The sequence below is a fragment of the Condylura cristata genome, unplaced genomic scaffold (assembly GCF_000260355.1).
Source record: "Condylura cristata isolate star-nosed mole 26May11 unplaced genomic scaffold, ConCri1.0 scaffold00020, whole genome shotgun sequence".
Classification (NCBI taxonomy): Eukaryota; Metazoa; Chordata; class Mammalia; order Eulipotyphla; family Talpidae; genus Condylura; species Condylura cristata.
Window position 1 is genome coordinate 29,111,404 of NW_004567121.1, and position 12,798 is coordinate 29,124,201.

At 48.8% G+C, this 12,798-nt stretch overlaps 1 protein-coding gene across 1 annotated transcript in view; it reads right to left on the minus strand.

Annotated features, from left to right (window-relative positions):
- Positions 1-8,144: 8,144 nt before the first annotated feature.
- The window catches only part of KLHL29 (kelch-like family member 29), a 115,098-nt gene continuing 110,444 nt past the window's right edge, over positions 8,145-12,798 (minus strand). The window contains exons 11-13 of the mRNA XM_012727354.1: positions 11,404-11,597; positions 10,944-11,088; positions 8,145-10,260 (exon numbers count right to left, since the gene is read on the minus strand). Coding sequence (XP_012582808.1) covers positions 10,077-10,260; positions 10,944-11,088; positions 11,404-11,597 — 523 coding nt within the window. The 3' untranslated portion in view covers positions 8,145-10,076. The remainder of the gene's footprint in view (positions 10,261-10,943; positions 11,089-11,403; positions 11,598-12,798) is intronic.

Below are 12,798 nucleotides of genomic sequence, written 5' to 3' on the forward strand. Positions count from 1 at the left end.
ATCTCTTACAGTAGCATAGAAAAACTTTATGGCTGCCTGCTCTACACCATAGTTTGGATTTCCAAGCCTTTCCCCTGGAGATATTGGTCAGTCCTACGCATGTGCAACTCAGGGTTTCATGTGAAAATATACAGTCTTGCTTTTTAGCTCCCTACTCCTGGTGATCTTTACTAGGCTTGTAGGCTCCCGAGAGGCCCCTGTGCTGGTGGTCCAGCTAGAGAGAGAGCAAAGGATCTGGGAGATGCCTGTTATTGCTGTCGCTTGGAGGCCGATTTATTACTGGGGCTCTCCTGGGCTTGGTTCCAGAGCATGTAGGGAGGTGTTTTTCCCTGCAGTTCAGCTGCCCTTGAGCATAAGTTGGGGGATGTCGGAACTGGAAGGCAAAGCTGGATCTCTGAGTTCTTTGAGTTTTGAATTTCTAACCTAGTTCATTTGCTTTTTCTCCCCTCAGAACTTAGGTAATTGCTTTATGCTTGTGTCCAGGACTTCTGGTTGTAACCAGTGGAAGGGAGAAGGTGATGTGGAGAAGGTAATGTGTGCATACTCCACTCAAGGAGGAGTTTCTTCACTTACTATTTTATACTGTTTCCTGCCTTTTATTTCCCCACCTGTTTGTTTTTCTTGAGGCATTATCTTTTTTTAATTGTTATGTTCTTTCTGGTGTAGTATGCTTTGCTAAAATGATTTGTTTCTAATTCTTTCCTGAGTTACAGCTCATCCTTGAAGTTTCTAATCCTGGCTTATATTGTCCTTTCATTCGTCTGTTATTGTTTTGTGTCTTTTTCTCCAGTTTTGAAATAGTAGGTTATAGCTTTCATGTATTTTATAGATATGTCTTTCTGGGGGCCTTTTATCACCTCTAGGTAGCCCTCTCTTTTTAAAGTTTCTTTTTTGTAATATATTTTTATGGGATTTCTCCTCAATCCTTGTGTTGCTCATTTTATATATGAAATTTCTTTTCTTGAACTTTTAGAAGGAAGCCTGAATTTCATGGTTCTAGAGCTCTCTCTTGTTATTTTGTGAAGTGTCTGGAGATATAACCATGTATTCCTGGGTTGCTCTGACTGTCCCCTCCCCTACCTGTGTGTGGCTCCCTCCGGCCCAGCTGGGGTTAGCTTCCATTCTGCCTAGCAGTTTTGTCTCACGCTGGGGCGTAACCCCGCATGGGGCTTGGACCTATTAGCTCACAAGGCTCGTCATTACCCACAGATGCCCAGTGCTCACCAAGAGCAGTGGCACCGGGCTCGCTTCTGGACTGGGTGGGCTCTGAGCTGTCCGCAGAGGACTGCGGGGCTTCTTAGTGCTGTCAGATGCCAGTGACTTTCTTTCCGTCCTCCCACATGTACACACAGCCACACACGTGGTCCTGGTCTGCTCCTTCACACTAGAGATTTGGAATTCTGGATATTTCTTACTACATTGGAATCTTTCATCCTGGCTTTTCTGTTTTTAATGGGAATTCGGGAAGATTTAAAGACGGGACTGCACTGCCCACTCTCTACCTCAGTTATTTTGAAGAAAAGCTGTGGTCTTCTGGGTAAGACACTTAGAGAGGAGAAGGAAGGTTTAGAATAATCAGTGAGGGAAACAGGAAGGGGAGATCTCTGGGAACTGGTGACAATGAGGAGGGTTGGGGAGGTGTTGCCAGTGGCCCCAGCTTAGGAGAATGTAGGGTTGCTCTTGCAGCTGTTTCCGCCCTTCCCCTAAAGTAAGCTGAGAGGAGGCTGATCCTTGGATTAATACTACAATCAGAATTACAGGGCCTCACTGGTGGCACAGGGGTGAAAGACACAGCGCTATCAAGCTCTTGCCAGACATTGCAACATGAGTTCCGTCCCCACCAGGGAGTGACCACAGGGTGCAGCAAACCTCTTCTGTCTCCCCTGTCTCCCTGCTGCCCCCCTCAGCAGTGTACTTCAGTACACCTGCTTGTTCTGCTCCCCACAGTCTCTGGTGAGTCCTCTCACCTCTGACCTGTACCCTAGCTCTTGTATGTATTAATAAATATTTTTAAAAAAGATTCCAACCAGAATTACCATTTTGCCTTGTTGTCTGGCACACCAGAACATTACGTGGTTGAGATAACTTGGGGGAGAGGGATCCCATTCCCAGATGTGGATGAAGTTGAAATTCGGGTGGTGCCGCTAAATGAGGACACACTGAAAGGACCTGGAGTCTGAAGGTCCCAAGGAGACTGAAGAGCAAAGCAGGGAGGGTGCCGACTGGGTGTGTGGGTGGAGAGTGTTGGAGCGGAGTCCGAGATTTCTTAGGACACAGCTTAGAAAAATAAAGGCTTGCTGTCAGGTGCAGGTTAAAAGATTTAATCCCTTTAAGTCATTAAAGACCTGGAATTTCCATTTTCTCAACAAATGGTAAATCAGTAAGCATTACTGTACAATCATCTGTTGTCACAGGAGTTTAAGAACTACAAGTAGAATCACTGGCTTAAGAAAGTCTGCGACTATTATAAAAAACATGAGGAGCCCGGTGAGTGCGGACTGTGCGGCTCAGAGCTCTCTCTCTTATTGTGGCAACAAAGTAAAATTAAATTTAAATGAGATAATATCATTTCTAAACTTTGCATGTAGTTACTTTGCTTATAGCAACACTTGAGGAGTGTTGAAAATGCATTACCAATTTCTATTTCAGCATTTTAATGAGTAGAAGTTACTTTAACAAACTTCAAATAGAATATCCTTTTAAAAAGAAATGTGACAGTCCACTAGTACTGTTAAACTTAATATATTACTGACATAAAGGCTATTTGTGGTGGGAAGTCTCAAATTACTTCACATCAGTAAGGTTTCAGTTCTGTCGTTTATCATAGTTTAATAGCGATTTTCCTTTAATAAGATTAAGATGAAATTTACAGCAAAAGGAGTAATTGCCTATCACACACTAAAAAGTGTTTCATATTGTTGAAATATTTCTTTATACTTAAATATATTTGAATTAAAATATATATCCACATAAATTAAAAAAAAAACAGTGGAAAAATTATCAACAAGCTCCTTCCCCTCCTTCCTCTCCTTCCCCATCATCAAGATTTATAACTGGAATTGCATAAAACTCTGTCCTGCAGTTAACACAAATATTGGTCTGAGTGCAAATGTTAATAAAATGCATAAAACATAAATAAAATTTGTTTTAATATGTTGTGAGAAGAATACTGGAATTAATATGAAAAGTTTTTAATTTTAAATACTGCAGTTGCACAAATGATTGAATTCTGTGATCTCACACTGGCTGCAAATATGGTCATGTCATTCAAAATTAATAAAATACAAAACACTTGAGAGTCTTTTCCAGAAATTGTCAAATCGTACCTCAGCTGGGGTCGTTGGCATGGGGTTGGTACTTCAGTGCCTGTGTGCAGGGGTTTCGGTTTTTAAATATTGCTGTATGAGAGGTGCTAAAGGCTTTTTGGAACTTAGAAATGACAAGGAAATATATTTTACTGTATTCAGGAAAAGGATTTTATTAACTTCGAAGAATTTTGATCTTACTTCTTCTGTCATCACCTAAAAGTGTCTTCATCTTTCTTAGGCAATAGTTTGAGAATTCTAAGTTAGAACTTCTAAATCCTTCACAATATTATTTCCATTACTTTTCTTCAAAGGAGAGGAGGGAATATGCTGACCCTAGAATCCCATGTTTCATAATTTAGAAGTTTTCTAGGTTGGGCTTGTGGGGTTGGGGTGGCCAACTGGTGGCCAAATACTTCTGGAAAACACAGCCTTGTGTATCTATTTTAGTAAAATGTGAATGAATGTTAGTTTATTTTTGACTCTGCATGAAGACACCTGTTTAACCTTCTTGTCGAGCCCAACATTTCTCAAGTTTATTTAATCTCAAAACATTGTATAGCAATATTTATAACAGCTGACATTCATAATAGTTAAAATGTGGAAGTGACGCAAATGTCTATCAGTTAGGGAATGTATCAACAACTGTATATCCATTCAATAGATCTACTCAGTGGAATACTATTTGGCCATGAAAGGAATAAACTGTGGGCCCTCCCTCATGGAGCAATGAGTTAGGATGCAGCACTGCAAGCTGGCCATAGCTGCTTCAGTACAAGTTCGATCCCCTACCTTGGAGGTGACCCACATGGCAGACCTCACCTGACCCACCTGCTGCTCCCCTTAGCAGTATACTTCATCGATGTGCCTGTTCTGCTTCCCCACTCTGTCTCTACTGAATCCTCTCCCTGCCCCTGCAACTCTGGCCTGTACCCCAATTCTGTATGCATAAATAAATAAATCTTTTCTTAAAGGAATAAACTGTAAATACATACTACAATATGGGTGAATATTGAGAACACTTTGCTAAAAAACAAGGCGGAGGCCCTCCCTGGTGGTGCAGCGGGTTAAAGCACAGCATTGAGAAGCTAAAGCCACTTCTGCATGAGTTCGATTCCTGCCTGCCGCCTTCCCCGGAGATGACCCACATGGTGCAGCAGACCTCTCCTGACCCGCCCACTGCTCCCCTCAGCAGTGTACTTCATCGGTCTGCCTGTTCTGCTCCCCACTCTGTCTCTGGTGAAGCGTCTTGCTGCCTGTACCCCAGTTCTGTATGCACAAATAAATAAATCTTTAAAAAAAAAAAACAAGGCCAGAAACAAAAGACACATATAACATGCTGGAAATGGCAAGTGACACTAGTGGGCTCAAGTTTCTTTTGGGGAAGATGAAAATGTTCTTCAGTTACCTAGTGGTGATGGGCGCTCAAATCTGAGTATGTGAAGTCACTTCATTGTGATTGAAAGGGGCGGGTTTCATCACAGCTGAATCATTCACCAATAAAGCTGTTGTTGAAAAAATAACCATGAAAAGAAAAGCTGTACTTACAACTAAAGCAAGAAGTGATGAGGGTCTCAAATAAGAGTGGTGACAGAAAGGTCCTAGGTGTTGCACAGAGGTCACAGAGCACATGGATGATAGCTTCGGGAAGGTGAACATGGGTTTTTGTATTTCACCTTCATGAGGAAGAGGTAGACATCTTAGAGGTGGGTCCTCATAGGTCTTGATCAGGGTGGGAAAGCACCTACCTCAGGTCCAAGGCCCTATAGTCCCCTAGGGGCTGAGGCTGGTGTAGGTGGGGCTAAAACCCTTCTTTCCTTTCCTCCCCCAGGTTGTGGCTGCAAGTGAAGTGAGTGAAGGCTCATAATGAGGCAGCCGTGGCTGGACTGACCCCCTCCAGCAGTGGGGCTAGAGGCAGAAGGAAGCTGGTGTCCTGCTGAGACCCTTCCTAGGCATTTAGAAAATTGCTTCTGAAGAGCAGGGTGGTAGCACAAAGCTTAATATCCAGCATGTCACAGACTGCTGGTTTCTCAGCACAGATTTCTGAGGTGGCTTGAGGAGGAGGAAGCAGCCTTAGTCCTGGGGCCCTGTGGGCTGGCACCCCCGCTCTGTGGGGAGGCTGTCATGGGCTTGGCTCGGCTAGCCAGGAGCTGTTGGAATCCTGTGTGCCTTAGACTCTGGCCTCTGCCCCTGCTCGGCCCGGGCTCCCTGTGCAGCGGGGACAGCTGTCCTCCAGGGCTGTTGGGAGGGCTGATCGTGACGCTGCGTGGGGAGCAGGGAGTCAGGTACGACTGTCACCCCACCCCTCAGCCTTCTCGAGGTGGTTTCCTTGTGCCTCTGAGAGGTTAAAGTGAGATATGTGTGCAATTGTTATGTAAACAGTCACTGACATCTCATCAGAGCAGACATTCACAAGGCTCCAGTAACCCAGTGCAGAGTGTCAGCACCATTGCGCGGATCTTTATGTCAAATGAGAACTTGTTCTTCTTTATTACTGTACTTTTCGCCTTGCATGACCTTCCAAGAACACAAAGTGTGTGTGTGTGTGTTTTAATGAAAATCTTCACGCACTGAAAGATATAACCTATGCACTCCTTTGCCTTTATTATTATTATTATTATTTTAAAGGTTTATTTGTGCATAAAGAACTGGGGTACAGGCAGAGGTACAGGGGCAGTGAGAGGCTTCACCAGAGACAGAGTGGGGAGCAGAACAGGCCCACTGATGAAGCATACTGCTGAGGGGACCAGGGGTGGTCAGGAGAGGTCTGCTGCACTCTGTGGGTCACCTCCAGGGTGGGCAGGGATCGAACTCATGCTGAAGTGGCTTTAGCTTCTCAGTGCTGTGCTTTAACCCGCTGTGCCACCAGGGAGGGCCTATTGTTATTATTATTTTAAAATAGTTTTGACTATTGCTAGCAATCTATTACTTGTCATTCTTTGTTACTTGATTCTAAATCCTTTCAACTTCTAAACAAGCAATTGGTGCCCCAAGTAGGGAATGACATTTGAGAATTTCTCAGACTAAAATGTAAGGGAAGGATTGCTTTCTGCCCCTCAGTCTCCATTTGAAAATGTCTTTACTATAAAAATAATGTCATCATGTTATAAACATTTTAGAGAAGAAAGAAAAAATGTCTACAATTCATTAGTACAGTTGATAGTAGTTTTATAACTGCATGTCAGGTCATTCTTATATACATATTTTCTATATCTGTATATGTATAGCATATAGATCTCTATATACATGTCTTATTCACAATCACATACAAACCTAAAACTTGCTTGTTTCTCTCTCAGAGTGTCTTCCATACCATTGTCTGTGTTCAGTACCTGTTTTGTAGAACATGAGGATTCGGTGATATAAGTGCTTAGCGTGGTGTCTGCCTGTTAGTGTCAGGAAAAGGGAGCTAATTGTCATGACTCTTTCCATAGATTGTACAGTTTCCTATGGATGCCAAGAAGTGGATTTTTTAAGTCAGGTGCTCTTGAGGTTCTTGATACATGGCACCTGCCACCTGGCTTTCCACAGAGGCCATTTCAGTTCACAAAACCTTTAGTACAACTCAAGAGTATGACCAGTCTTCATCAGCACCTGCCTCCCCCTCTCTTTTTTAGTAAAAGTGTCTAGTAATTACAAGTGGTGAACTCTTGGTTGGATGTTTACTAGCGTAAACTCTTTGTTGGGTATGATGCGTGAAACAGCTGGAATCATATAACATTTTCTTACTGAATTATGAAACCTCATTAATAAAAAATCATAATTCTTTGTTGTATGGACTACAGTTAAGGTTCCTGATTGATTTCTTATTTTGGATATGGGTATAAAAAAATTCATACACACAGTGGTCCACACTGTGTTTATGATTGTTCTGGTGAACTTGCCCATGCTCCAGGGGGGTCTGATGGTCCAATAGCACCAACTTGGGCTTCCTTCCGTCCTGCCCATGGCCATTTGAAATCTGAATACATTTTATGGTAAAATGTAATTTTTTTACCACACCAGAGTTAAGGGCAAAGCACACTGACTCTTCTTAGATGTAGAGAAATCTGACAAGGAACTAATACAATATTGCTTGGTTTTTAGAACAGATTATAATTTTAGCTCTCCACAAGGGTAGGCTTCTGGACATTTTCCATCCTTTCCTTGAGAACTGGTGCTTCTGAAGATGTCATGCCAGATATTTTTCTGGCTAGCATTTGTTCCACTCATCAGAAACCCTCAGCCAAATTCTCTGAAGTGCTTCTACCTAACCTGACCTATTTTCTTCAGACTTTTTTCTTGTAAGACACTCCGTCTTGGTGAGAGAGGAGATGAAAGGTGTGGGCTTTTCACACGGATGAAATGCTAGTAAATGTGCTTCTTCCTAAACTCCAGCAAGAGTGTGGGCAATCAGCTGGCCTGCATTTCCACCTGGGAAGCCTGGGTGAAGCCCCAGCCAGTCGACATAACAGGTTAGCAGTGAAGCCAGTCGACATAACAGGTTAGCAGTGAAGCCAGTCGACATAACAGGTTAGCAGTGAAGCCAGTCGACATAACAGGTTAGGGATCAGCCTCAAGTGAGACTGCAAGTGAAGAGTCTAAGCTGCCTGGAGTTTAGGATAGCGAGCGCCGTATTCTTTTGGAGGACGTGCGTCCGTTTCTTCTCTGGCTGATGAGCTGGAGTTGTCATGTGGACTTGACCCCTCCCCTGCCGCCCCCAGAGTCCCAGGCCCAGGACGTGGGCCAGCAGGAAGCTACCAGGCCTCCGTTTGCACAGGCTTCGTTGAGGAAGAGGTCCTGGGGGTCCTCACTGCGGCCCCAGCCTTGGCACACAAAGACATGACATTGGCTTCCAGGTCTAGATCTATAAATATATTTATTATAATATAACAAGAACTTAACAATAAACATATACTATGTACAATACCATTACAGAGAACCCTGTTTTCTATCATTCACAGAAATAGCCAGTTTTGCTCCAGTGTGATAGATGAGAGGAACGGAATTGCAAGGTCATCTGTGTTGAGTCTTGCTGACCACTAACACCTCCTTTGGAGGCAGACGTTACACACCGACGCTAACATTAGCCCTGCCCCGGGCAGTTAGAAATTTGTGCTCCAGTCCTGGGGTTCACACTTGCACCCTGTTTGACATAAATACTTTAAATGACATACAATGTATGTAGTTTTGTGCTTATTACTTTTTAAAAGAATAAATAATATTAAAAACTGCATAACGAAGCTCGGTGTCTTGTCCAAGAGGGAGCCACAGCTGGAGTGCTGGAAATCGACGCCGCCCAGGAGACCACCGACCGGAACTTGGTGTCCACAGATACCGGAAATGGAGAGTGCGTTCTGTTCCTCTCTCCTTAGAAATGGTTCTTCCCGTGGAGTGACAGCAAGTTGACTTCCGAAATAGAAAAATGGCAAATGTGTATTTGGTACCAACTTCGACTCAACAGCGCAGTGGCGGCGTTCTACTGGCCTGGGGTGGAAACTGATCACCGGGCGAGGGTGAGGGGCTGAGGGCCAGCGGGCGCTGCTCTTTGGAGCCACGGCCCCTCCTTCCTGGCTTCCCGCCTCGGCGGCTTCCTGGCTGGCAGGATGCTAGTCCTGCTCGTGCCCTTGGGCCGTGGCGGCCGTGGCTCGTCTGAGAGGCTGTCCCCATCCTGAGAGCTCTGGTGGCAGGTGCCTGAATATATAGCTATAAATATCAAAAATAGTCTCCTGTGCTTTGTAGACATTTATTCTCCCTCTTTCCCGCCTCCCCTCCCCACCCGGCCTGGGCCCTCAGCTGTACCTCCAGGAGGGAGCGGGGCTGGCTTCCTTCCTCACACAATCTTCCTTCCTCAACAGTACCTTCAGGGGCACTGCTTTTATGGGGGACAGCCTGGGAGTCACTTTTCTAAAAAATAAAACGGGGGGGCATTGGCCCCCACCCCAGGAGAGGTCCTCTGTTCTGCACATAGAAAAATTAGAGCAAATGCCCAGCTCTGCCACTACCTACAAAGAGCTTTGGGGGTCCCCGCATCTCCTCCTGTGGCCTTCTCCTCTCAGTATTTAAAAATAGCTTTGTTTATCAAGAAAATGCCTTGGAAATCTAAATAATTCATATTGGATAAGAGAAAGCGAGCACAATCACCTTGTTCTTCTCCAGCAGAAACACGCGGTAAACCCTGTGGGGACAGCAGGCTCCTGGCCGTCCCCAACCCTGCGCCGGCCACACTCCCCGGGCTGGACTCCTGGCCGGAGGGGCACGCCCAGCGCTCCCTGGGCCCCTGCCCACAGCATTGTCCTTGTTTTCTCTCGCCCACTTGTTAAGTGTAGATTGATTACAAACAAAAGTAGGAATCAAAGTGGTAAGGACACTTTGATCTTATTCCAAGAGAGCCTGACGCCTCGTGCTGTCATAGGATAACTGATCTACGGTGGCTTAGAGACCAAGCTTGCTCTGCAGGAAGGCAAAAACAGCTTCTCTCTCCCAGTTGAAAAATATGTGAAACTCTATTGGACCGGGCAGAGCGAGCGCCTCCATTCAGAGCAAGCGCCTCGCGGGAGCCCCGCGCCCCCCTCCGGGGCGCCCCTGGCTTGGAGGGGCTCGGCGCGCCAAGCCCCTGGTGCCCCTAAAGGCGAGGATGATTTTCTACATTCAATGTAGAGTATTGGAAATGTCGAGCGCAGTGAGTTCCTGGGTCGCGTCGGTCGGCCTCTACTGGTGCTGCTGAAAGCGCATCGTGGCGCGTGGCATGCGCTCACCAGACGGGTCCAGCCTGCGCGGGCTCGCGGGCCGTCAGCCACTCTGAATGTACTTCTTTATCACCACGCAGCCGTGTCTGAACACGGGGCACGGCATGTGGGGCATCAGGGCCCACGTGTTGGTGGTGGGCTCGTAGGCTTCCATGTTGCCCAGGGCAGGCCCCTCGCTGCTCACGATGCCGCCCGTCGCGTAAATCTTGCCATCGAGCACCACGGCACTGCGGGGCAGGGAGAGAACGGGCCATTCAGCCTTCACCAGGGCCCGGGCCGGCTCTTTCCACGCGTGCCCTGTAGGCCGCCTGTCCTCTCTTACACAGCATATGAGATCTCAGTGCTCTGTTCTCTGACTGGACTACACCTGTCCTCTAGGGCCCATGAAGATGCTGTGCTGTACCCCACGCCCCAAGCTGGGGTGGCTTTAACCCTGGGCATCCCAGAACCGGCTAGGGCGACTACTCTTGGTAGGGAGACCGACAGACCCTGCGTCCAAGCGCTGCGCTCTGCTCACCGGCTCCCTTCAGCTCGTGTTGGGCCGCCCCATACAGGCCTCTTGCAGCTCCACGTGGGAGGGCAGGAGAGCTGGTCCCGCCACTTCCACCTCGTGGAGAATGAGTGGCCTCTCGGGCCTGGGCGCAGGGGGGCATGTGGGAACCTCTGCATTTCCGGCTTTGCGGTGGGGGCCACCTGGAGCCACCCTACTGTGCTTCTGGGCCGGAGGCTGCCAAGGGGACAGCCCTTGACCATGGATGTCCTGGACACTTCCTATTCTGCCCTGGCTCATCTCCACACCTGCGGCTTGAGGGGCTGCGGCTCGGGCGGGGCTTGCTGGTGGGTAATGATTGGCCCTGACCCCTCCGGTGATCGCCCTCCTCCCCCCTGTCCCCCCTGGGCGGCTCCTCACCTGCAGAACTGGCGAGAGTGATTCATGTTGGGGCCCGCCTTGATGTTTCCTTTCTCGGGGTCGTAGATAGTGGTGGCTCGGGCATAGGCCCCACCCAGGATGAACACGAAGCCGTTGAGGGTGACGGCGGGCGCGTACTTGTTATCTGTGAGGGAGAGAGCGGGCAGGTCAGCGGACGCCTAGTGGCCGCCTTTCTCCTTTTCCTTCCCAATGGGGCTTCCAGAGGGAGGGCGCTGAAGCGACCGCCAGGAAGTCCGCCCGGCCTGGGGACCAGGTCGGGGCAGGGGGCAGCTGAGGCAAGGACGAGCGTGCGGCCCTTGGTCCCGGCGGTCGGTCCACTGCAGCTGGCGAGCTGGGCTCGGGTGCCCGCTGGTCCCCTGCGCCTGGGGCACGGATGCGAATAAAGCCACTAGAGGGCGCCGCAGGGCGCTGGGCCGAGAGAGAGCAGCCAGGCCCTCACCGATCATCGGGGACTCGATGAAGCTCCACGTGTTGGTCTGCGGGACGTAAGACTGCAGGACGCCGGCCGCCCGGCCCGCCTCGTTCACGCCGCCGAACACGTAGATCTTGCCGCCGCACACTGTGGCCGCCGCGGAGTGCACGGCCTTGGGGAGCGGGGCCACCGCTTCCCACTGGTTGGTGATGGTGTCGTACCTGTGGGGAGAGGGAGCCGGGTCAGGGACGGCCCGCTGGAGGGCGCACCTGGAGGTGTGACCCTCCACCCTACGGCATCCGTGGGGGTGTAAACCAGTGTTACTTCAATTAAAAAAAAAAAAAAAACCAAAGCAAGTTACAAACAAAATTAGTGCTCGGCCAGGCGGCGGGGAGCGCTACCCTGGGGAGAAGCGCCGCTGGGCCCCACCCGCAGCGCCCCCAGCACAGCCGCGATCACGCCGCGCGGGGGCCGGGCCAGGCGCTCAGGGTACCTAACATCTGCCCACCCCAGCCCTCTCCGCCTCCCCTGAAGCCGAGCTCTGGTTGGACGAGGGTGTGAGGGGGAATGACAGGAGGGGGGCAGAGGGGAGGAGGCCAGAGGCTGGCTGGTGTGACCAGCACTTGGCCTGGGGCTCCCGAAAGCTGTGATGGGTGGGGGGCCAGGGGGTATCGGGGAGCCAGGTGGTGGCAACTCCACTGAGCGGAAACAGCGCCGAGAGAGGGTTTTGTCAGGGGGACCCGATAAATGCTTTTAAAAAGCAGCTCTGGCCCTCCCTGGTGGTGCAGCGGGTTAAAGCGCAGCACTGAGAAGCTAAAGCCGCTTCTGCATGAGTTCGATTCCCGCCTGCCCCGGAGGTGACCACAGGGTGCGGCAGACCTCTCCTGACCCGCCCGCTGCTCCCCTCAGCAGTGGACTTTGTCGATCTGCCTGTTCTGCTCCCCACTCTGTCTCTGGTGAAGCCTCTCGCCGCCCCTGAGCCTCTGGCCTGTACCTCAGTTCTGTATGCACAAATAAATAAATAAATCTTAAAAAAAAAAAAAAAAAGCAGCTCTCGGGGAAAGCTCGCGGCTCTGCGCACTTCTGGTGTCTCTGGTGTAAATCTTCTCCAGGACTTTAAGCTGCTAATGGGACATCACTGGGCACATTTGGGAAAAAATGCCAAGTTGCTCCTGGTTAAAGAGTCTGGGCCGACCATATGTAGACACAGTAGATAAAATGGACCTTTCAGAACACAGACAGTGGTAGAATCGTGCAAAAATGAGGTCGCGATGAGTTCTGAGCATGGGTGCCCTTTGTTTTTACTATTTGAATGTGAACTGATCTGATTTAAGTTTTTGAATACCAGTGGTTAGCAGCTGGCTCGCAGAGTTCCAGAAAATCTAATCCCCGAGTGGGTGTGGACGGCTGCGCACCGCGGGG